The sequence below is a fragment of the Mustela putorius genome, unplaced genomic scaffold (assembly GCF_011764305.1).
Source record: "Mustela putorius furo isolate JIRA1106 unplaced genomic scaffold, ASM1176430v1.1 tig00003853_pilon_pilon_pilon, whole genome shotgun sequence".
Classification (NCBI taxonomy): domain Eukaryota; kingdom Metazoa; phylum Chordata; class Mammalia; order Carnivora; family Mustelidae; genus Mustela; species Mustela putorius.
The window spans coordinates 7,118,471-7,141,123 of NW_025422005.1; the positions used below are offsets into that span (position 1 = coordinate 7,118,471).

Below are 22,653 nucleotides of genomic sequence, written 5' to 3' on the forward strand. Positions count from 1 at the left end.
AAATTTTAATACCTCAGATGTGTAGTACATCTCTTTTTATACTGTATATATATATTTGTGCTTTATGCATAAAAGAGTAAGATTTTTGTATCCTTCAAGAACCATATTTTTACCCTCTTCAAGGTGATACCACCCCCACTGAGGCATCGAGTGAGTAGATGGAGAATTGAAGGGTACATCTGATTTGTATTACAATAATACATTTTGTATTATAATAGTATATTTTAAAATATCTTTCTTGAATAGCTAAATACAGTCTATACATTATTTTGGCCCGAATAGTACCGTGATCTTTTGGTTACCTGAAGGCTGTACCCTGCATCCTACAACTGCAAAAATAGCAAGTGTTCCACCCGCAGAGTTCAGAGTCCATGGTTCCCATCCAAACAGCTGATCAGAACTATTGGCGATACTGGTGAATTTTCCAGTATTGTTTTTTTCTGGAATTCCTTGATGAGTGAAGGTTCTATGTAAATACTACTAGGAAATAAATTTACGGGATCCACGTGTTTTCCTGCTCAAAGTACCCCCTGGCTGGCCCTCAACCCCAAATAAAGAGCTCTTAAGTCCGAGGGCGTAGAAAGAGATGGCAGTTCGCTTTCTTCAGCGTTTACCCCTATCTTGTGTACTTTGTGGGGTTTTCCTAAGTATTTCTCCGTATGTCTTTTTATTGTTTTCTGCCTCTGTCTTCCCTTTGTGATCTTTTGCTTTCTGCGCTTTCCTCAACTCCGCTGCCATTCCTCCTCCCCTCTGTCCACTTCCTCCCTCTCCTACATGCCCTCTCCTCTCTTTTCATCCAGGACTATGAGAGTAAGTTGCAGGCCTTGCAGAAGCAGGTTGAGACCCGCTCGCTCGCTGCAGAGACAACAGAAGAGGAGGAAGAAGAGGAAGAAGGTGAACTCCAGAGATGAAAATTTCCCTCTGTAGCTTTTGGGTCTGTGCCGTCAGACTAGCCCTTCATCTGTGATCAAAGCTGGATTTGATCATAGATGACCCTACCACTTACTGATGTTTTACCGAGCCAGGTTAGAGGGGATTCAGAAGATCCTCAATGCTGAGAACACACACTGCGCTCTCTGAGGTGGGAGAAGGGCTGGCCGTGTCCGTCGGACACAAGGTTCTTAGCTCGGTCCTTACAGGAGTCTCTTAGGCAGTTTACATATATTGTCTCAAATTACTGTACATGTGAAGCTCATGTGTATGTTACAGATAAATATAGGGCCTTATCTTTGGTAAGATATTCTTTTATTTACTGACATATGGTTTACGCCCAGGATTACCCAGAGAGGACTTTGAACTCTATTAATGTATATTAAAGCCACCTCTGGCAGATTTCTAATCCTGTTGCTTAGTCATGCCTACCTGCTGTAAATTTTTCAGAATTTCTTAGCTGAATCGGGGCGTTAATTGTTTGTTATTTCCTTGTGGTGCAGTATGAATTCTCCCCCCCGGCTTTCTCCACCCAACCTCCCAGTAATCTCAAGGCTGCAGATTAACTTTGGAGAAACTCTAATTTATATACTAAATTCTTTACCTTTTAATATTGAAGTAAAATATGACCTTTTTATTTCTTGTACTAGCAAGAAAAATACATAGCATATGAAGTTGTATAGTATATATATAGTATACCATAGGGTTCTTCTTCATTATAAGTCACGTATTATATGACATTTTTTAAAAGGAAGAGAAGTCTGTATCTTTCATGTACTGTTTTAAAAAGAATTTTTTTTTAGGTTTTCTAAAATGTATATACTACCTTCATAATATCAACAGAATTTCGTAAGCTTTACTGAAAAGCAGAAAACAAAAGCAGCTGAATGGAGAGCTATGGGCACCTAACTTGATAAGAGAGATGAGGTAGAGGAGACACGTAATTTCTCTGTAGTGACGAGATCACCATTTGTTACGCTTCGTCTGCTCTTTTCAGCTGCTTGGACACAGCATGAATTTGAGCTGGCCCAGTGGGCCTTCCGGAAGTGGAAGTCTCACCAGTTTACTTCATTAAGGGACTTACTCTGGGGCAATGCTGTTTACCTGAAGGAAGCCAACGCCATCAGTGTGGAACTGAAGAAGAAGGTATGGAGGTGGGAGCCCATGGGTCATCTGGAAGCACACATGTCCCTCAGGGGATTGTAGCTCTCATCTTGAACTAGCCTTTCCCTGGGTGAACTCAGCTGCTTTTGGCTGTGAAACAGGGTTATATATGCCTTTATTCACTGTATGTGCCTGGAACATAGTAGGTACTCATTAAATATTTATTACACGACTTTTTTTTAAAGATTTCATCTATTTATTTTCAGAGAGAGAGAGAGAGCCCAAGCAGGGTGGGGGCAGCAGAGGGAGAGGGAGAAGCAGATTACCTGTGAGCAGGGAGCCCGATACGGGACTCAATCCCAGGACCCTGGAATCATGACCAAAGCCAAAGGCAGACACTTAACTGACTGAGCCACCCAAGCATCCCAATTACATGACATTTTTAAAACAACTTGTTTTCCATCTTATTTACAAATGAGGAGATTGTATTCCAACAAGAGCTAGCAAAACTTTTTTTTTTTTTTTAAAGATTTTATTTGAGAGACAAAGTGAGTGAGAGAGAGCATACGAGCAGAGACAGAGGCAGAAGGAGAGGGAAAAGCAGGCTCCCCTGCTGAGCCTGATGTGGGGCTTGATCCCAGGACTCTGGGATCATGACCTGAGCCGAAGGCAGATGCTCAACCAACTGAGCCACCCCAGTTCCCCAAGAGCTAGAGGAACATATTAATAGGAGAACACTATCCTTGGGTTTTGAAAAATCTCAATTTTCTTTGAGTTTTCAATCATGACATTTGCACCTATGAGTCCTAAGTGCCCTTCCTGGTCTAGGCCAGTGTACACAGGGGACAGGTCCTCTGCTCTCAAACAGCCAGCCTCCAGTTCCAGTTTTTGTATTGACCCCAACGGCTCTGTGCCTCCATTCCCTCAAGAGGAACTCTGCAGCGGCCCCTGCCTCCTAGGGTTCTGTGAGGCCTGAAAGAAGGAGTAGATGTAAAGAGTTGAGATAGCTCTTCGACTTGAAAAGGCAATAAATGTTACTGCTTTTCCTTATTACCAGAAGGTCACACCACATCTTAGATTTGCTGCTTCTCCGTGTCCCACTGTTGAACGGAGGCTACTAGGATGACAGCGGGGTCAGTGGGCAGTGTCACGTGGCAGGAAAGAGCACAGAGGGCTCAGCCTTGGGAGATTCATTCTCTTCCTCTAGGGCTGTATTCTAGTGCTGTACAACAGGGGAGGGTATCTTCCTCATTCAGTCTCACCAGCCCATTTCATTTTGTAAGTATTTACCCCTCTCTCCAAGCAGACGAAGTACAGGCAGGGGACTCTGTCTTTCCTTCTTGCTGGTGTATCTGGCATTTACGTGATACTCGTAGGTGAAAATACAGGGCGGTAGCAAGACATAAATGACACGGTGCACGCAAAGCACTTTCCATGTGGTAAGAACTTCTAAGAGTAGCACCTCTGCTTCTTGAGTTTAGGATGGAAAACCAGCTGTGACATTGCTATAGGCTCCCCCTCCCCCCAACCCCACCCCCCCACGACTCCGTGAGAAGCTAGAGATGTCCTCGCGGGTCCAGCTTTTGTTCTCTTATGTGAGTTCCATCAGCCAAAATGTAGGGACTGAGATTTTAGTTTGTGTAAAAACACTGTGCTGAGCTAGGAGAGCAAAGTCTATAAATAGCTTAATTTGAAATTAGGATGGTTCTCTACAGCTGATACACATGTGGCCATTTTTCCCCAGTTAATCACAGGCTGTTCACTGAGCACATACTACACGTTTGACCTCTTTCCCATGGGGTATGATTCTATCACCTCATTTCTGAGGCTGACTTGCTAAAAACGTTAAGGCCATTGGGATGGTTTCTTCTTTCCACATAGGTGCAATTCCAGTTTGTCCTGCTGACGGACACATTGTACTCCCCTCTGCCTCCGGAATTACTTCCCACTGAGATGGAGAAAACTCATGAAGACAGGCCTTTCCCTCGTACTGTTGTGGCTGTAGAGGTCCAGGATCTGAAGAATGGAGCGACGCATTATTGGTCTTTGGAGAAACTCAGGTATGAAAAATTCCTCATAAAATCAGTTGTATTTTATTTAGGAAATAATAAATTGCTCGGGTGGGCTCCCTCAGACTCTCCGCTGTGTGATGGCACTGTTGCTTCCTTTTCTGTGGTGCTGAATGCTGTTGCTCAGCGGGGCTGCCACCGTCCGTCCATCTTCTGCTAAATCAATGAATCCCGCTCTGTTGTTGCTTGTAGATCAGATTTACTTTTTTTTTTTTTTTTTTTAAGATATTATTTATTTATTTGACAGATCACAAGTAGGCAGAGAGGCAGGCAGAGAGAGACAGGAGGAGGAAGCAGGCTCCCCGCGGAGCAGAGAGCCCGATGTGGGACTCGATCCCAGGACTCTGAGATCATGACCTGAGCTGAAGGCAGCGGCTTAACCCACTGAGCCACCCAGGCGCCCCTGTAGATCAGATTTAGATCTGCCCCCTGTAGACCCTCTTACATTTTAAATGTTTCAATATTATGATACCTAGTTCTGCCTTGGGTCTAGTAATCATTTATCTTTTCTGTTCTGGATCTGGTGATCAGTAATAAACAGGAAAGTTACAATATGGTTTCCTTTGCCTTTAGCATGGTGAGATATTTTCCACTGATCATTATATTTGAGATGTCATAAACCACTGAATTGCGTTTCTCTTAATGTTCAGTAGCGGTTAGGTGGCCATCTTTTACTCTGGTGGCTTGTCTCTAGACTCAGACACTGTGAATACTGAGCATTTTGAGTTTCTCTACTTTGGGTCTTGATTCTTTTCTAATATCATTAAATGATGGTGGGAACAGCTTTTTTGTTTTTAATCTTACGTGGAAGATACTTCCAGAGTGAAATTTTGATGCAATCTCATGATATGAAGCAGAGCACTTTGTGTTTGCGCAGGCAGAGGCTGGATTTGATGCGCGAGATGTATGACAGGGCCGGCGAGGTGGCCTCCGGCAGCCAGGATGAAAGCGAAGCCACCGTGACCGGCAGTGATCCCTTTTATGATCGGTTCCATTGGTTCAAACTGGTAGGAAGGTACGTGATGATTTCATCAGTGTCTTCTTTTTAAATAGTGAGTGATTTGTTTAAAACCTCAGCAGCTATTACACAAAGTTAAAAGAAAAAGTGTGCACAAATGCTCCACATATAATCTTACCCATCCAGACCCAGCCACTGGGTCATGCGGTAAACTTGCGTATGCTTTCTTCGGTGTGCGTCCTTCAGTCTCGCCTTTGATCCGGAGTAATTGACAGCCTTCCCTGCCTCTTATCGTTGAAGAGCAGAGATTTGCAAGAAAAAGAAAACCTGTATCTGTATCCTGCACAGTTTAAAATCAGTATGACTTACAGCTTACCAGCTGGCAACTAACTTCTTGATTTGACGTGTCCTCTTTTTTTTTTTTTTAAAGGCAATTTATGTCATGTTAGTCTTTGCCACGGGTGAGCCAACTGCATATCTTGGTCATCTGCCTGAGCCTCTTTTGTGTATACATAAATTTCAACATGTAATGAAAACAAGTAGTGCCCCTGTGAGTCCAGGTTCTTAGAGGTTTAGAATTTAAAAAGCAGAAATGTAATGTAATATGTTTTGAGCTTAATGATTTTGGAAATAGAATTTTCAACTGCGAAAATTTTCTGACAGTTTTACAGGAACTAGGCCAAAAGAAGGAGCTGAAGTCCTAGTATTTTGTAGAAATGAAGTGAAATCTGTTCCATTCCACTCTGTTAGTAGAGTGTTTCTGAAGAGTTGAACTGGCCAAACACATCCTACCCACGCAAGGCCCGTACTTGCTTTGCCGTACACTACTCCGTCCGTTTTGTTTTCGGCTCCGAGATGACGTGGGAGTTGGAATAAAGATCTGTACTTTTTTTATTTGACCAAATGTTGAGTGGCTCCTTTGAGGCTTGGCTGCTGATCTTTTGTGTGAACTGGAAAATACAAGCATTTTTGCAGCACACATTTTACCTGGGATCTTCTACTCATGTATTTCTTTTGCTTTTCTTATTCTAAGGACCAGTCCTTGTTCCCTTTCACCTGAACCAGATGATTTATGCTCATTTTATCCTTTCGCTTTTCCACTTGCTTTTGTTGTGTTGATTCCCCAGTGGGTTCTGTCCTGTGGACACCTATAGCTTCCTGTTTAACCAACTGTTCCTCTCTCCTTCCTTGGCTGTGTCCCCTGGCGTCTTCCCTGGTGTCTAGCTCCCCCATTTTCCACGGCTGTGTGAATGAGCGCCTTGCTGACCGCACGCCCTCCCCCACTTTTTCCACGGCCGATTCCGACATCACTGAGCTGGCTGACGAACAGCAAGACGAAATGGAGGATTTTGATGATGAGGCATTCGTGGATGACGCCGGCTCTGACGCAGGGACGGAGGAGGGATCAGATCTCTTCAGTGACGGGCATGACCCGTTTTACGACCGGTCCCCATGGTTCATTTTAGTGGGAAGGTTGGTGAGGTTATTGTGAGAAGGGCAAAAAGGGACCAGCTCTTGGTTTAAAGAGGCTCCTTGTGCAATTCGGGATGACGTTCCCTAGCAGATCCCATTTGTGTCATGCCGATCTGGTGAGGGAGAGCCCTCAGGCCGTGTCTGTGGGGTAGTCAGTATTTGCTCGGTACAGCCTATGGCAGTGTGTGAAGGCTCTCCGTGGAGGACCCCTTGTCTGAAACCCCCCACTCATTTCCCTCTGAAGGGGAGAACCCCAGAGGAGAAAGTAATTGGAGCTGAGTCTAGTGATACAAGGTCAAAGAATGTTCCTGTGTTGTGATGCTTCCTTTTCGTAGGAATGTGAGTGAAGAACCAGAGGGGGTGACATGAGAAGGAGAGCAGAGCAAGGCCAAGGTTGAAACAAAGGATGTGTAACACCGGCAGGAATCAAGAGAATAAAAGTGGAATCAGGAGTAGTGTTGGGTCACTTAAAAATAAAATCTAAATAAATAAATAAATAGGTAGGGGGCTCCTGGCTGGCTCAGTCAGTAGAGTGTGTAACTCTTGATCTCAGGGTTGTGAGTTTGAGCTCCAAGCTGGGTGTAGAGATTACTTAAAAGTCTTAAAAAGTAAATCAATAGGAGTGTGTTGGGTTTATTTTTTACCTACTTTGAGTCATAAAAAGAATCAGGAGCATGAAGTTTCCTTTTGCCTGCAATGGATGCCTTTCTTTAGCCAGTTTCAGTGAACCTACCTATAGATCTTTGGCTTCTGCCAAAATTTTACCTATAGGTTTTATAATGATGAAGCTCATGAAGTTATCTGTTCACACCACCACCAATGGATATTTGTTCAGCACTGCATGAAACTGCTCTGTGTTAAGTTAGGTTTTCCAAGCTGAGGCCTTGTCTCAGATTCCATCTGTCAGTGACGCAGAGCTCTCCTCGTATGCTCCTCATACTGAGGTCTTTGTCTACACCCTGTCTTTGTGCTGAAGTAATTTTATTACCAACTCAGCAGTGCAGCACTCGCTGGATTCACAAAACCTGTGCAGGTTTTAAGGTATGAAATTGAATCTTAGCAGTTCATTAGGGCCACATGTTGCTAAATGCTTTAAAAATAGGGAGTTATGCCGGTTCTCTAAAAATTAAAGTGCAGCACGTGTCCTGAGCCAGTAGGGAGGTAAGTCTCACACTGAGCTCATGGTGTGATGTCGGTCGCCTGGCAAGGACTAAATATAACTACTGGGGTGTACGGTCACTGAACTGGCTGGACAGGGGGCAGGACAAGCTTGCTGGTAGACACGAAAGCCTCAGCTGTGACCAGGGCTTGTAATGTAATATTAGACAGCCTTGGGAGTTTATGTTAGCAGAGCAACATCTATTCAGTTTTTCCATGCATAAGCATTAAGGGATTGTGCAGCCGTGAATATTGTTTTCTGCTGGTGTATTGCCAGAAATAGATGCCTAAAATTTCAGACAAGCTGATTTATATTAAAACTGAGAGCAGTGGCTCTGTGTACCAATAATGGGACCATAGAGCTTTTTCTTATTTTATGGCTTTGTGTGTTCTAAAAGGGTTGGGAGTTAGAACTGAATTTCTGTCCCTAAACTGCTTGTCCTGGTGCCAGCTGCGCAGCTGCTCATTGTGCACCGTCACACAGGGAGGAACGTGGAACTTCGTCTCACTTGGCACATTGCAAAAAACCCTGACCCTAGGAGATGTTTGAGGCCGCACTGAAACCAAGGCCTGTCGGGTTCTCAGGTACAAATGAGGAGATAGGTAGGAAAACGGAGAGCCTTAAAGATCTTTATCTTTTCGATTCTGTCATCCGCACTAGCCAAGTGACTATCTTGGTGAAGAGTTCTCCTAAGCCTTTGTATTTGGAGTCACTTGTTGGAGAACTTGGGTCAGAATCCCACTTAATATGGACATTCACTGGCTTAAAATGTATTTTAATTTATTTTCTCTACTGTTTTAATAATATCAGATTTAAGTCTAGGTATAAAGCAATCAGCTCTGCTTTGATTTTCAAGTAAGTTCCATATGTTTGGCTTCCCTGGTTCTACAGCTAACTTTAACTTGTGAGGAGGAGGTTAGTGGAGGGGGTGAAATCGTGGCCATCAGTCAAGTGGGGGATAGCGCTTTACTTTTCACCCTTGACTTCATTTCTCATCTACAATCAAAACTGATAACTATGCAGCTTCACCCAGATATGTAGTGGTCATTGTACATATGAGAAGTAACTTCTTTCCTGTTTCTGTGATTCACAAGATTGGACTTCCCATATTGGTGCATAATTGCAAATACAATTCGCTTGTAAAATTTTCCACTTTCTTGTGAAATTCCATTTGTAGGTTTTGTTTCTTGGCCTTGGCTGCCTCTGGTGAATTTTGTATGAAAATGAAAAGAGCTTGTCCCTTTAGCTATTCTCTTATGGCATGCCGGGATGTTATGAACCATCCGTCATAATTTGGGATGAAATGTGAAATAGTTAAGCTAGTCTTCTGGGTTGAAAGGGGGCAAAAGATGGTTATTCTGACACCTAAGTCTGAACTGACATTGTGTTCTGGAACTAGAACCATAATTACACTGATTTGTCTTCCTGTTGACCAAATTTGTTTCCCTTTTTGCTGTAACTTCCCAGAACTTGTGCTAATACACCCTTTACATCTCCCCTCTCATTGCTGTTCTCCTTCAGTCTGCTAGGGCCAAGTGTAAGGACTCTCAAGAATGCAAAGTATTTATAAAAATTCCAGCTTAAAAAACTTCAGAGGAGAACTTCTACGGCATTGACCTTGGGCAATACAGGGAGAGCTGGAGAGCGGTTGTGTAGCCCCTGTGCCACTGCCGGAGAATCACGGAAGTCTCTTTTCTAAAACGGGAAATACACAAGAATACTTCCTGTCCTTTCACCTTTGGAATAACCATTGCCGTAGGTGGAAAGGAGATTCTTGCCTAAGTGTGTGGTCAGACAGTACTTTGTTGTAATGCATGTATGAACACGATATGCAGTGCCTTCAAATGGGAAGCTTTTTGAAAATTAGAAACAGGCATTCCTGGCATAAGTATAAAAACAGCTATACAAATTAAGTATAGTTAGGAACCTAAACATGTTCTCTATACTTAATATCCATTTTGAGTATATCTTCGAAAAATCAACCTAGTATATAAAGTTGGATCGCTTTGCTTCTCTACCTCTGGTGTAACCCATTTTTCTGGAAAATGGTCCACTTCTGATTAAGGATAGAGGACAAGTCATGTACATAGACGCTCAATCATGTTGATTGGATGTTGAATGTACTTAATAATATGCCAGACCCTCTGTAGACAGCGGTAAGCAAAATCAAACATGAATCCTGCTCTCTCAGGTTTGCAGACTGGTTGTTGAGACAGACAAACAGTCATATAGATGTAAATCATAGCAATGATGGAGTCATGTGTGTTACTGAGATCACTTAGCGCTGGGGGAGCCTGTCATGAAAGTATGTTCAGAGTAAGACCTGACCTGCAGTTGTGAAGTTAAAGGCGTGAGGTGGTCAGTAGAGTTCAGGGAGGGCTCCACGCCGGGGACAGGTATGTGCGGTGACTCTGCCCCGCCGAGGCACCGAGAGCGAGCCAGTGGGCTGGAGTCATGAAGAGCTGAAGGTGGCCTGTGTGGTGCTGACTGGGAAAGGGAAGCCGTCCATTTGGTACCGTGGGCCAAATTCTTCGTCTTTAACCTCTGTCACAGTAACCAATACTTGAGAGTCTTGTTTGGAATCCTTTTTAGAAGACTTTCATTTTTAAATTTTTATACAACATAGCTTTAACCCTCTGTTTCTTAGTATTTCTTTCCCCCCCTTTGGAGCAGACTGAAAGGGAAGTAGACTTCATTTGATCTGATTCAGTGTTTTACTTACAGTTGTTTTTGTTACAGCTTTCATTCACATTTCATTTATGCTCTTTAAGTTTTATTAACATGTCTTTTTCTGTGGTGTACTTTGTCAGTTTTCAGTATTTTTTTCATTACTTTGAGTTGAAATCCCACAAATCCACTCCATCTCCCATTTCTCTTTGTTCTAAGGCAGACTCAGAGCAGGAGAAGAAGCAGACAGGCATATGTGTCACGTTCGGTTATGTTTGATTTCTTGGTGCCAGTGTTTACTCTCTGTCTTGCTTTGTGTTCAGAGATCATATACCCGGTGGGAAGACAAGAGTAACAGTAGGAACTAGATTCCGTATCACAGCCACTAATTGAAATGAACTTGTGATCACATTTTTATTGTTAAAAAAAAAATCAATAGATACAAAATAATGAAGTAAAACGAGCACAAATGCGCTGGGACCCTGCTAGTTTGTTTGAAGTAGATGATTTTAGTTCTCTAACCTTCCTTTCGTGTTGCCATTTCTGAGTTAAGTTTTGGACTCCAGGAACAAAAGCAGTCCTTTAGGGATGAGCTGTCTTTTTCTCCCTGGATATCCGTCTCTGTGTCCAGCCAGAGTCTCCTATAAGCTTTCTCCTCAGAAACTTCTGGCTGCAAACCCTCTTTGCTCATATGTGTCAGTCACCTGCCTGAAAAGAATAGTCATTTCTTAGAGCATTTCCATAATGCTGTGGCTTGAAATCTATTTTAGAGTTATTAACTGTATTACAGGCCCATTTCCTTCCTTTTTTGTCTCCCAATTTCTGGTTTATCTCTTGGGAGAAATAAAACATAACACCTTTATGTTAAAAGGTTAAGCTCTTCAGTAGGTTCCCTTTTCTGCACCTTAGCAGTATCCAGAGGACAGTCCTCTTGAAAGTCTACTTCCAATTGTTACTCTTCTACCTAGGCTAGCCATTTTTTTTTAACTTGTCATTTTTATAGGGAGTAATTTGGTGTAAGTTGGTTTTTGTCAACTGCTTTACCAAGTGTTTGCATTTCTTCCTGTATTCTCTCTGCCAAAAGAGCAACGGGAGGCAGTCTGGTAGTACAGAACAGAAAGGTGACCTTAAGACAGGGCCTAGAAGCCCTGAGAATAATTTTCGGGAATCTGAAAGCCAGCTTTTCTGCCTGCGGGGTGCTCAGATGTTTTCTCCCGGTTTCTGTCTCTAGGGCGTTTGTTTACCTGAGCAACCTGCTGTACCCTGTGCCCCTGATTCACAGGGTAGCCATCGTGAGCGAGAAAGGTGAAGTGCGGGGGTTTCTGCGTGTGGCCGTGCAGGCCATTGCAGGTAGGCGACCTTGCCCTCGCGTGAGAGCTGTGGGTTCCTCGCCCAGAGACAAGGCAGACCAGTTCTGTGTGGGCCACACTTGAGTTGCATGATGGTGTGTCTGTCTTGGAGAAAGCTTTCATTGCTTCCTTTTAGTTATCATTCCCCCGTTATCAAAATAGATTCTGTTAGTCTGGGCCACAGCTATTGTGGAGTAGTGGGATGAAGGGATTCCTTTAACATAAAGAACAACTTTTAGGGGCGCCCGGGTGGCTCAGTGGGTTAAGCCTGGGCCTTCGGCTCAGGTCATGATCTCAGGGTCCTGGGATCGAGCCCCGCGTCGGGCTCTCTGCTCAGCGGGGGGCCTGCTTCCCTTCCTCTCGCTGCCTGCCCCTCTGCCTCCTTGTGATCTCTGTCAAATAAATAAATAAAATCTTTTAAAAAAAGAACAACTTTTATAAAAGTCATTTCTAAAACTGCTTCAGAAGTAACAAAGGATATCCAGGACCTTTCTCCTGCATCATTTTCTCTCACGGTACTTGTACCAGACATTTCAGTCCTTGGACTACTGCTTTGTTGTTTATGGATCAAGATTCTGCGATTTTACACTTCGCCAGGATCCAGCCTACATTCTGGGGAAAGAATTTGGCCATTTCATATAGTTTCCAGATGCCCTGCGATGTGGAGTGGCCTTGCAGCTTTTCCCTGTGGAGATCTTTGGCACGGCCACCAGGGTCGACGCTCTGCCAGTTCGGGCAAGCACAGTCCCATACCTTCAGCTGTTCGTTGGGTGGTATTGCATGTCCTCTTGCCAAGGGAAGAGTCCGTGTTTCTAGGTGTGACATTTGAACAATACCAAGAATAAAACCGATTCCTTATTAAATAGTCTCATTTGAGCTGAGAAGGTTGGTAAATACACCTCTGCATAGAGTTGGAATCAGCCCCTGAGACTTCACTGCTTCCGGCTCTTCCTTTCCTTTTTTTTTTTTTTTTTTTTAAAGATTTTATTTATTTATTTGACAGACAGAGATCACAAGTAGGCAGAGAGGCAGGCAGAGAGAGAGAGGAGGAAGCAGCCTCCCTGCCAAGCAGAGAGCCCCATGCAGGACTCGATCCTAGGACCCTGGAATCATGATCCGAGCGAGCCGAAGGCAGAGGTTTTAACCCACTGAGCCACCCAGGCGCCCCCCCACCCCCGGCTCTTTCTTTCTTAAGCAAAAGCTTGTTCTTCAGCATCTCTTCTTACGAAAGTCTTTGAGCTAGAAGGCTCCACCACTTTCCTGTTTATTTTATCATCCAACAAGAGCCATTCCTCTGGCCCCATCATAGACTCATTTGATCCTTCTCTTTTTTGTTGTTGTGTTTTCTCCTTAGCGGATGAAGAAGCTCCTGATTATGGTTCTGGGATTCGACAGTCAGGAACAGCTAAAATATCGTTTGATAACGAGTACTTTAATCAGGTGAGAACCCTTCCAGGGAGGGAAAAACTCATAGAAGGAAAAAGCAGAAGACAGGTTTTATAATAACGTCCACAGTTCTTCTGGCCAGAGCTACAGAAGACAGGTAACCACGGGCTTGTTGCATGAACACAGGACATGTCTAACAATTACAGAGGCAAAGACACTATGACACTAATTCTATTTTATTACATTTTCTCAGGCAGCTCTTAATCCACATACTTTTCCAGCCATTGTTACTTTTGGGGCAAATGGACATGAGTAAGGAGCTTGGGGGAAATACGCTGTCGTGCTGCTTCATCAGCTACCTCCCTGCTCCTGCCTTCTTTTCAGAATGACTTTTCTTCAGTTGCAATGACTCGTTCTGGTCTGTCCTTGGAGGAACTGAGGATTGTGGAAGGACAGGGTCAGAGTTCTGAGGTCACCACTCCTCCGGAAGAAATCAACCGAATGAATGACTTGGGTACGTAGACAGAGGTTACTGTGATGGGGGACGTTCTCAAAGAGGGCAAGATGCTGACCATCATCAAGGGAGATAGTTGCTTTCGTCGACTAGGAATGGAAAGCGTGCCCTCCTCTCTCCTCTTTGAGAGTCATCTGGGCCATATTTGAACTGTATGTGTGTTCATTTGACCCTTTCTAGATTTGAAGTCGGGCACTTTGCTGGATGGTAAGATGGTCATGGAAGGGTTTTCTGAAGAGATCGGCCACCACCTGAAGCTGGGCAGCGCCTTCACTTTCCGAGTGACTGTGCTGCAGGCCAGCGGGATCCTCCCGGAGTATGCGGATATCTTCTGTCAGTTCAAGTAAGCCCCCCTCTGCCTGCCTGCCACGCTGGGGACCCAGGTGACAGCCTTTGTGCGCCACCCCCGTGCTTCAGTGCTTCAGTCTACATATGCGAAGTGGGGTTTTTTTTTGTTTTGTTTTTGTTTTTTTCCCCTATGTGAGGTGTTAATACTCTCAAGAGGGAAACAACTAGCAGTGTCTGAAATAAAACCGCTTTCCTCACTCCAGGGGGCAGTAAGAACCAGAAACCTAAAATGGGATGAACTCAAGTTCACTGTGAAGAGGGGTTTGACCATGCATCCTGCTAAGAGGGTTCCACGGTGGCCTGTCCCCCCTCTGCTGGAAATACAGGCTCTGATGTAGATAAGCCTGTTTAATCATCTTTTTCATGCTCTTCATGGAGAAATATCTTATTGATAAACAAATCTGAAGGCCATGAATTATCCAGCCACCAGTTACGCCTGTTCAATACTTGGAGGAAAAAAACCTTGCAAATGACAGTAAAATTCCACATCAACTGAAAAATAACTACTTTGTAGAGATGTGACTGGTTTCATTCCTTAGCCACTTACAAAGTCTACCCTATAACCCTCTGGAGTTTTTCTTCTCATAACTCTCCTTGGAAAACTCTTTTGACAGTGTTAACTTTTAATACCTCCAGACACCAGTATGTTTTTTCATGACTGAGGAAGGGCCACAGTACAAGAGAGTGTGTTCTCCCTCCACTCGGTCCTGACTCCACAGTTGGCCCCTGGCGCCACCAGGAGGCTCCTCAAGAGTTCTGCCATGTGCCTCTCTGCACATCAGGGGTCCTCGTACAGTTGACAAAGCACTGCCTTTATGGAGATTTTAGCCACGAATCAGATGTGATTACTGCATAGTAAGCCACTGATATCATTTGCTAGAACTCACAGTTGTTGTCGACATATTACCTATCGAGTGTTGATTGTGCCCCGTCAGTGTGTTTTCACTAGTAGCCCGAAATTAGCATGGGGGTGGACTTAGCTAGATGACCCTGTTGCGTTGAGCTTTCATTATTACACTAGTTGGGCAACTGAAATTTTTTTTTTTTAGATTTTATTAATTTGAGAAGGAGGGAATGAACCGGGGAAAGGGGAGAAGCAGACCCCTCTGAGCCCCCAACCTGGGACTCAAGATCATGACCCGAGCCAAACAAAGGCAGACGCTTACCCGACTGAGCCACCCACGCACCCCACGTGTTTTATGGAAAAGACCTACTTGGTTAACTGGCATCGGAAATGCCAGTAATGTCATGTTGATCTTTTTGTCCTAAAATCTCCAGCACGAGAGTAGCCTCTCCACCTGGTGTCAGTTCTGGACGGGAGGGAGTGTTGACTCCTGTTGAAAGAAGGCTCAGATTCTTCTTGAGCTTTTACAGACTCTCATCTGACCTGTATAGAGAAGACCCAGCTGTCGAGCAGTATGAATGATTTTAGGCATCACCAGTGTGGAACCCCAGGATATTTGTCCCTGTTCTAAGCGGAGCACTGGAAGAGTATAGATCCCAAATCAAGTAATGCCCCTGGCACATACAGCTTATGATCTGGAGAGGGAAACATTGGAAGGGAAAAAAAAAAGAAGTACAAGGAGCGGGGTACCTGGGTGTCTTGGTCAGAGTAGATCTTTGTATTCAGTATTCTTTAATTCTACTTCTGTTTATTTCAGACTAATAGGGAGGGAGAGAGAAGTAAAACCCCACTATCTGTGAGCATAAATAAACATAGTCTATTGCTTCACAAATATTTCAGGGGTACCTTCTATATCTGGAGCACTAAGGAGATACTCACTGTCTTTCGGGGACACAGGCATGTAAACGTATTATTACAAAGAGTGAAACCCTTGCTACTGGAGGAAAATAGGTCCGTAGTACTGTGGGAAGACACAGCTATTTGGGTGAGTCAGGGAAGACTTCGTGGAAGAGGTGACACTTAAATTTAATCTTTGCAGGTCATCAGAGACTGTCCTAGGCAAGAACACTAAACACAGGCTTTAGTATTACTTTATGGAAGCTTGAAACTGCCAGATCTTTTCTGCACAGAATGATTTCAATAATTTCTATTCTCAGTAAAAATAATGTTCCTACAAAGAAACAGGAAGTCACTGAATTCACTCTTGATGCTTTCGGAGATATTCTTGCATGTGTGTCCACAAAGCTAAGTGGTCAGGGTCAGTTAATCTTTCAGTCATTTTTTAAATAAAATCTAAAATGCTGTCTGAGTGATAATGGAAAATATATATCACAAGGAACTATGAATTACTTGGTTCAGTTAAAGACTCTGCTTTTAAGTAGGCTGCTTTTTTCCAGAGGATCCAAGTCAGGTTCTTTTTTTTTTTTTTTTTTTAAGAGGGAGGTGGTTGGAGGGGGCAGAGGGAGAGAAAGAGAGAATCTTAAGCCGGTTCCCCCTCCCAGGTCAGGGCTCTATCTCACAACCCCGAGATCATGACGTGAGCTGAAATCAAGAGTCGGATGTTTTAACCAGCTGAGCCACCCAAGCACCCCTCCAACTCAGGTTCTTAAAACAGATCTTGATGAAACTGTGTAATTTGAAGTTCATGTGTCCTGTTTTTTTTTATTAAGCTTTTTGCATCGTCATGATGAAGCATTCTCCACTGAACCCCTCAAAAACAACGGCAGAGGAAGTCCTCTGGGCTTCTATCACGTGCAGAATGTAAGTGACATGGACGTTTTTGCCAGAAGAATTGCAGGTCTAGGGGCTGTCTGAGATGCCGGTGTTAGGCAGTCGACCTGTGTGGGCGGCCTTTGTCTTTCGCAGCCCTGGAAGGAGGATTATCCAAGCTGCGTGGTGGTGAGAATAGACAATAGAGGGAGTGGCCAGAGCGATGAGGTAATCTTCAGGGGTCGGAGTGGCCAGCCTTCTCGAGTTACAGTGGGCCCCAGGAGTGTGTGGGGGTTGGGCTGCCCATAAAAATGTTCCATCAGTGGGAATGTAGTGAGTTGTTTTTAGTGTTTCCTTCCTAGAAAAATAAGTAGATTTAATATGAGTTTTGTTTAAGTTAACGTATTGTCCTTTAAACTATAAGACACTTAGATTGCTCAGATGTAGGAAAAATTAACTTATCTTTTGTAGATAAATTAAGATTCGGTCTCTTTTCCTTGCAGCTGATCATATGATGAATCCATTAGTACCCTTAGAGCTGTCGTTTGTAGAGTAAGACCACAGGCATTCCATCTCTTCTAGAAGGGTCGCCCACACCCGACTCAAAGTCTGCAGCCTCATCACAATAGCTGACGTTCCCTGAGCTCTTATTACATCTCAGTTATTGTTCCAAAGGCCTTTTTTTGCGTCTTCATTTATGTAATCTTTACCTTTATACTGTAGACCCTCATAAGCCCCATATGGCTGCTGAGATGACAGGCACAGAACAGTTAAGGTCACACACGAGCTAGGAAGAGACCGAGCTAGGAAGAGGTGGAGACGGGGTTGGAGCTGAGCAGTGTGGCCGTGTGTTCAGGGTCTTCACTATGACATGACACGCTCTCCTTCTCTTGCTAATGGTAGGAGCAGGAAGGACAACATTGAAAATGGAACAGCAAACACAAAACACTGTTTTCTTTTTTAGGTTTAATTGAGTGAATATAAGCATGTGCATATCTGATAAATATTCACTGGGCTAGTGCGCACAAGGACTGGGGAGTAAGAATGACTCATAGAGGATTATGCCCCAAAGAGCTTAGGGGAAATCAAATGAATATTTAAACAGCAGTAGCACGCGATCACAGAAAAGTATTCCTTAAATGCAAAGGGAGTAGAAAGAAGGCAGGGTCATTTCCGTTAGTGGGAAGATACTTTAAAGTTCTGTTGGGAGGAGAAATGAGGTGGGGAACTTCCGGAAGGACTCAGTGTCATAAGAAAAGGTGGGTCAGACTCGGTATTGTACCTGGTGCCTGGTCAACAGGGGCAGGCCTTCCAGGCAGAGCCGTAGCCTGGGTAAGTCCTCAGGCATCCCAGGGAGTGAAGCTCAGGCAGGAGGAACAGCAGGTGAGTTTAAGCCGAAACAGCACGTGTGTGAAGGGCAGCAGGGGTGTCAGATGACAGAGGGTCTTGAAGGCCTGGAGCTCGGTAATGAGAACCAGGGAGGAGGCCCTGTCTTGGTACGGGAGGCCTGCGGAGTCGAATACCCAGCACATCCTGGCTACTCTGAAGTGCTCACTTTCTGTGTGTGTGTGTGTGTGTGTGTGTGTGTGTGTGTGTGTGTTACAGCAGATCTTTCCCTAATCTAGCTTGGCTTTATTCCTTACTAGATTGCGGTGGAGGTCACCAAATCGTTTGTGGAATATATCAAAACCAAGCCGATAGTATTTGAAGTCTTCGGGCACTATCAGCAGCACCCGCTTCATCTGCAAGGACAGGAACTGAGCAGGTTTGAAGCAGATAAGCAAGGATTCTTGTTGATCTTACTGTTGTTACGCTGCTTGCTGGGAAGGAAGAAATCTTTGAAGGGATTAAGATAATTGAAGAACAATTTTCTGTGTTAACCGATGTTTCCTCTGTAGAAACATCAGCACCTTTTTTCTAAGCCACCGAATCACTAATGATAGGTGAAGCACACTGACGTTCGCCGGCTGTCCTGGAGGACCGTCTCTGTGCTGGGAAGAGACTTTGAACAGGATAGAAAGCGAGGTGGCGTAACGCGAGTATTGTGTGTAATGATTCCTCACTACCCAGAGCGTTAGGAAGCATGAGCTGTAGTGGAGACATCACAGGTGGTGAGAGCAACGGTGGGGCCTTTTGGGTGATCGCAGAGTGTCAGTGTTAACAGGGAAGTTCTCATATTTCACTAATTAGCTGGGACCCACAAGGGGACTTTTATTAAAATATCTGGTTCTCAGTTTCACGGTGGGGATTATGTCTGGTGCCTGATACTCTGCTTCGTCGGAAAGTGCAAATGATCTGTTTCTGGAGGGGATTCGAACATGCCGTTACTGTCCACATGAGACCCTTCCTCAGCCTTGAACTTCGTTTCCTTCCTTCGCAGCCCACCCCAGCCGTCTCGCCGCTTCTTCCCTCCACCCATGCCACTCTCCAAGCCAGGTGAGCCCTTCTCTGGGTGACACGGCTCTTACTCGGGTCGCTTTTCAGACAGAAATAAGTTTTACATGCCCGCTGCTCTCCTGTGTATCTTTACATGTTCCTGTGTCCAGCAGGAACTGGAATTCTAGGTTCCTGATTTAAATAAGTAAGAAACGGTCGGGCTCCTTCCCTGCCCACTTTCTGGTGGTCTCACTGCGGACTTTGATAAGCTCCCTGTTCCTAAATCTCTCTGCTTTATATGTAACTCCTCCGGACTGTTGGGTGACTGGGCGCTTCTTTGCATCTCAAATGTATTCTGCATGTTCACTCATCTTGTTTTGCTTTTTCTTTATTTTCATCCTTTTTTCCTCATTGCCCCCTTGCCACCGCCCCACACCCTGTACTTGTTCTCCACCTCTGTACTGCTGCTCTCCATCCTGCCTTCAGACCATGAGAGAAAGATTGAACTCGTTCGGTTTCTCATAGCTGACTATGTGAACGTGCATGTGTTGGACGCGTTTTCTGAGCACGCCAACGCGCTGGCTTCCTCCGCTGTGGCCGCCTTCCAGGCTGGGGCGGACCCAGGGCCGTCTTTTCTCTCTCTGCCAGTTCCAGGCTGCCAGAGTGAGAGGGCACCCAAACGGCATGGTTAGTAGCTGACCTAAGCTCTGCCGTAGATGTAGAACCACACTCGGGGGCTTATCCTAAAGCCTGGCTCTCTGTGTAGGAAACACACATCGCTGTTTGCTGGCTGAACCGGGCCTAGGGTCTAGCGCGTTGCCAAGAATACGCTTCCCTTGGAGAGATGTGAGGACGCACCCTCTCTGACCGGCCGCTTCCCCTCACCTGCAGGGGTGGGGCGGAGTCCCCTTGTGTTTGTTCACTTGGGTTCTTTGCAATGTTTCTTCAGTTTTAAAGATTTTTCCTAGTAGATCGTTTTTTTGTTTTTGTTTTTTTAATGCTTCTGATTTTGCTTTTTGGCCCTCGGATGACTGCCAGAGTCAGTGACACTGATTTTTTCTTGGCTAGCAGCACCAGCTCAGGTGGAATTCAGCCAGAGTGAATCATGCACATAGGCTAACATTTGACTAGGGCTGTATGAGTCCTCAGGCCCCTTTAGATACCCTGTGTCAGTGGGTCCTCACGATACCTCTTCAAGACTGCGGGCTAATACCCTAATCTGCTTCATGTAGATGAGGAGACTTACTCCCAGAGATTCAGCCGAAGTCGCCTAGTAGTTAGTGGCTGAATAGTAGTCGGTCCCAAGTCACTGGACTCTCCTGCCGGTGCTCCCAGGTTCTGAGCAGAGAACGTGCACACTGGAATCACCTGGAGGGATTTCGGTCCTCTCAGAGGACTGAGTCCTGCCCATAAACAGCGTGTCATGTAATTGCCCGGGCTTTGCTTTAAGAGGCCACGTGCAGGCAGGTTTGGGAAACTCCTGGGCTGGAGCATGGGTCTTCCCTCCTGCGCTGCAGCTTTGAGGAGACCCTCTGAGGTGTGAGGCTCTGCCCGCACCGCGTGATCCATACCACTTCCTGCTCTGCCTGCCACAGAAGAGAAGAGTCTGAGGAAGGTTTTTGAATGGTGTCGTGAGCACTTTGACTCTGCACAAAACCTGTGTTCTTGTGAACAGATACTGTTGGCTGAGAGGGAGAGAGATACCAACTCTCCATTTTCCCAGTTCTCTCAGTTCAGAGGCACTGATGTCATTGATGGTGATGTGTATCTGGGTCTACCGATTAAATCTCATTTAATCTACATTTAAATCTCACCCTGACTCTTGTTACCTTTCCCGAGTGTGTCCTTAAAGAACTTATGCTTTTACTAAGTAGACTTGGACCGTATTTTGACATTTTTCTAAAAACTTTTACAAGTTCCAGCCACCAAGTTAAACACCATGAGCAAAACCAGCCTTGGCCAGAGCATGAGCAAGTATGATCTTCTGGTTTGGTTTGAGATCAGTGAACTGGAGCCTACAGGAGAGTAAGTCCAACTTTATAAACTTTTAAACAAAGCCTAGGTTTTTCAAAGTTAGAAAATGTAATTTGGAGTCTCTTCATATTCAGGTTAAAGACTCATTGTCATTTTTGAATTGAATTTTTGGTGGCGTTGGTATTATTTTTTGAATTAGATGTTGGTCAAAGAAGTGACTATCCAGAGTAATAATTTGCCTTCTTATTAGCAACAGCAAGAACATGGAGACTGGCACTTTGTACAAGGATAGAAAACTTACAGACGGATTCTGTTAGCAGCAAAGCAAAGGGAGTCAGAAACATGTTGCACAGAATATAGTCAGGACTTTAACCTTAATAATCTCAGTGAGAGGACTGGGGGCAGAACGTTTCTTTAGACCAGGGTTTCTCAGTGCTCGCTTCGGCAGCACATATACTAGACCAGGGTTTCTCAACCTTGGCACTGTTTGGGGCTGGGTAACCCTTTGTCCTGGGCTGTCCTGTGCATTGTGGGATCTTGAACCACATCCCTGGCCTCTACCCATGAGATGCTGGTACCACCGCCCCTCCAGTGTGACAGCCACAAGTGTCTTCAGACATTCCACATCACCTCCAGCTGAGGACTGCTGACCTAGATCACAAAAATCAACATCAGCTTCCTTCCTCTGTGTGAGCTGTGTTAGAGTGAGCGCTGAATGTGATAACATGTTACTCATAGTTGTCTCTAAAATGCTCTTGGAAAAACACATAAAATAGATCCCCATTCCGCAACAGAGGGAAGGGGCTGTATCAGTTCATGTAAAGGGTGGGAATAAATGTTGTCTTGAGGATAATGCTTAGTACCGCCACCATGATCATCTCCGTGGAACATTTTTTGAGTTCCTGCTTGTGAGAGAGTATGGCTGTATCAGTACTGTATTTAACTATAAGTAGTGACGTTGCTTTAAGAAATTGTGCTTTCCATAGACAGATCTATAATGTGATTATAACTTGCATTATGAGGGAGACATACTTGCGGTAAGAGGGTCTACTGAGTTCATCACTTTCTGATTCTTAAAAACTGCCTGAAATCCGAAACAATCCCTTTCTTCCCTGCTGACACTCCCTGTTGCTGTTGTACGTTTATTTATGGACTGTCCGTTGGGCAAGCGGGGGGTTGTGGAGCCGAAGGACGTTACTGTGCTGGGAGCTCTTCAGTCTCCCAGCACAGTGAGGGTGCTGTGGCGTGGATAAGTGACAGGGTTCATTAAATGCAAACGACTGTGTGATGAAGTGCCCAGATGGTGAGGAAGACAGGGGAGACAGCGACCACAGGGGCTGTAGCGACAGGGAGGGACTTGTGGGTGAGGTGACCCTCAGCACCGGCATCCCGTCTAACTGCTTTCTTGCACGTTTCTGTTTTACAGGTACATCCCAGCTGTGGTCGACCACACAGCGGGCTTGCCCTGCCAGGGGACGTTTCTGCTTCATCAGGTACTAACAAGGGAGCCAGAGAGGCCCTGAGGGAGGGACCCAGAGCTCTTTCTGTTTCTCTGCTTGTCCTCTCCATTCCAGTGGATATGGGGATTGGAGAAACCTGGTCCTCTTGCTGCTTCTTTTTTTTCTCTTTCCTTTTTTTTGTTGGTTTTTTAATGTTTCTTCCTCAGACCTTGGCTTATATTACACCCTTGCTTAAATACATAAATATATTTTAGAAGACCTATTTTGAAAAA

At 44.8% G+C, this 22,653-nt stretch overlaps 1 protein-coding gene across 17 annotated transcripts in view; it reads left to right on the forward strand.

The window, feature by feature from the left end:
• The window catches only part of KIF1B (kinesin family member 1B), a 146,154-nt gene that overhangs the window by 99,464 nt on the left and 24,037 nt on the right, over nt 1-22,653 (forward strand). For 12 of the 17 annotated variants that reach the window (XM_045063717.1, XM_045063719.1, XM_045063724.1 and 9 more), the window contains 14 exons: nt 801-894; nt 1,928-2,076; nt 3,916-4,094; nt 4,981-5,118; nt 6,286-6,534; nt 11,592-11,710; nt 13,064-13,149; nt 13,480-13,609; nt 13,790-13,952; nt 16,532-16,622; nt 18,218-18,336; nt 18,952-19,007; nt 20,864-20,972; nt 22,348-22,414. In XM_045063717.1, coding sequence (XP_044919652.1) covers nt 801-894; nt 1,928-2,076; nt 3,916-4,094; nt 4,981-5,118; nt 6,286-6,534; nt 11,592-11,710; nt 13,064-13,149; nt 13,480-13,609; nt 13,790-13,952; nt 16,532-16,622; nt 18,218-18,336; nt 18,952-19,007; nt 20,864-20,972; nt 22,348-22,414 — 1,749 coding nt within the window. The remainder of the gene's footprint in view (nt 1-800; nt 895-1,927; nt 2,077-3,915; nt 4,095-4,980; nt 5,119-6,285; nt 6,535-11,591; nt 11,711-13,063; nt 13,150-13,479; nt 13,610-13,789; nt 13,953-16,531; nt 16,623-18,217; nt 18,337-18,951; nt 19,008-20,863; nt 20,973-22,347; nt 22,415-22,653) is intronic. The other 5 variants (XM_045063729.1, XM_045063730.1, XM_045063733.1 and 2 more) reach the window with 1 other exon arrangement.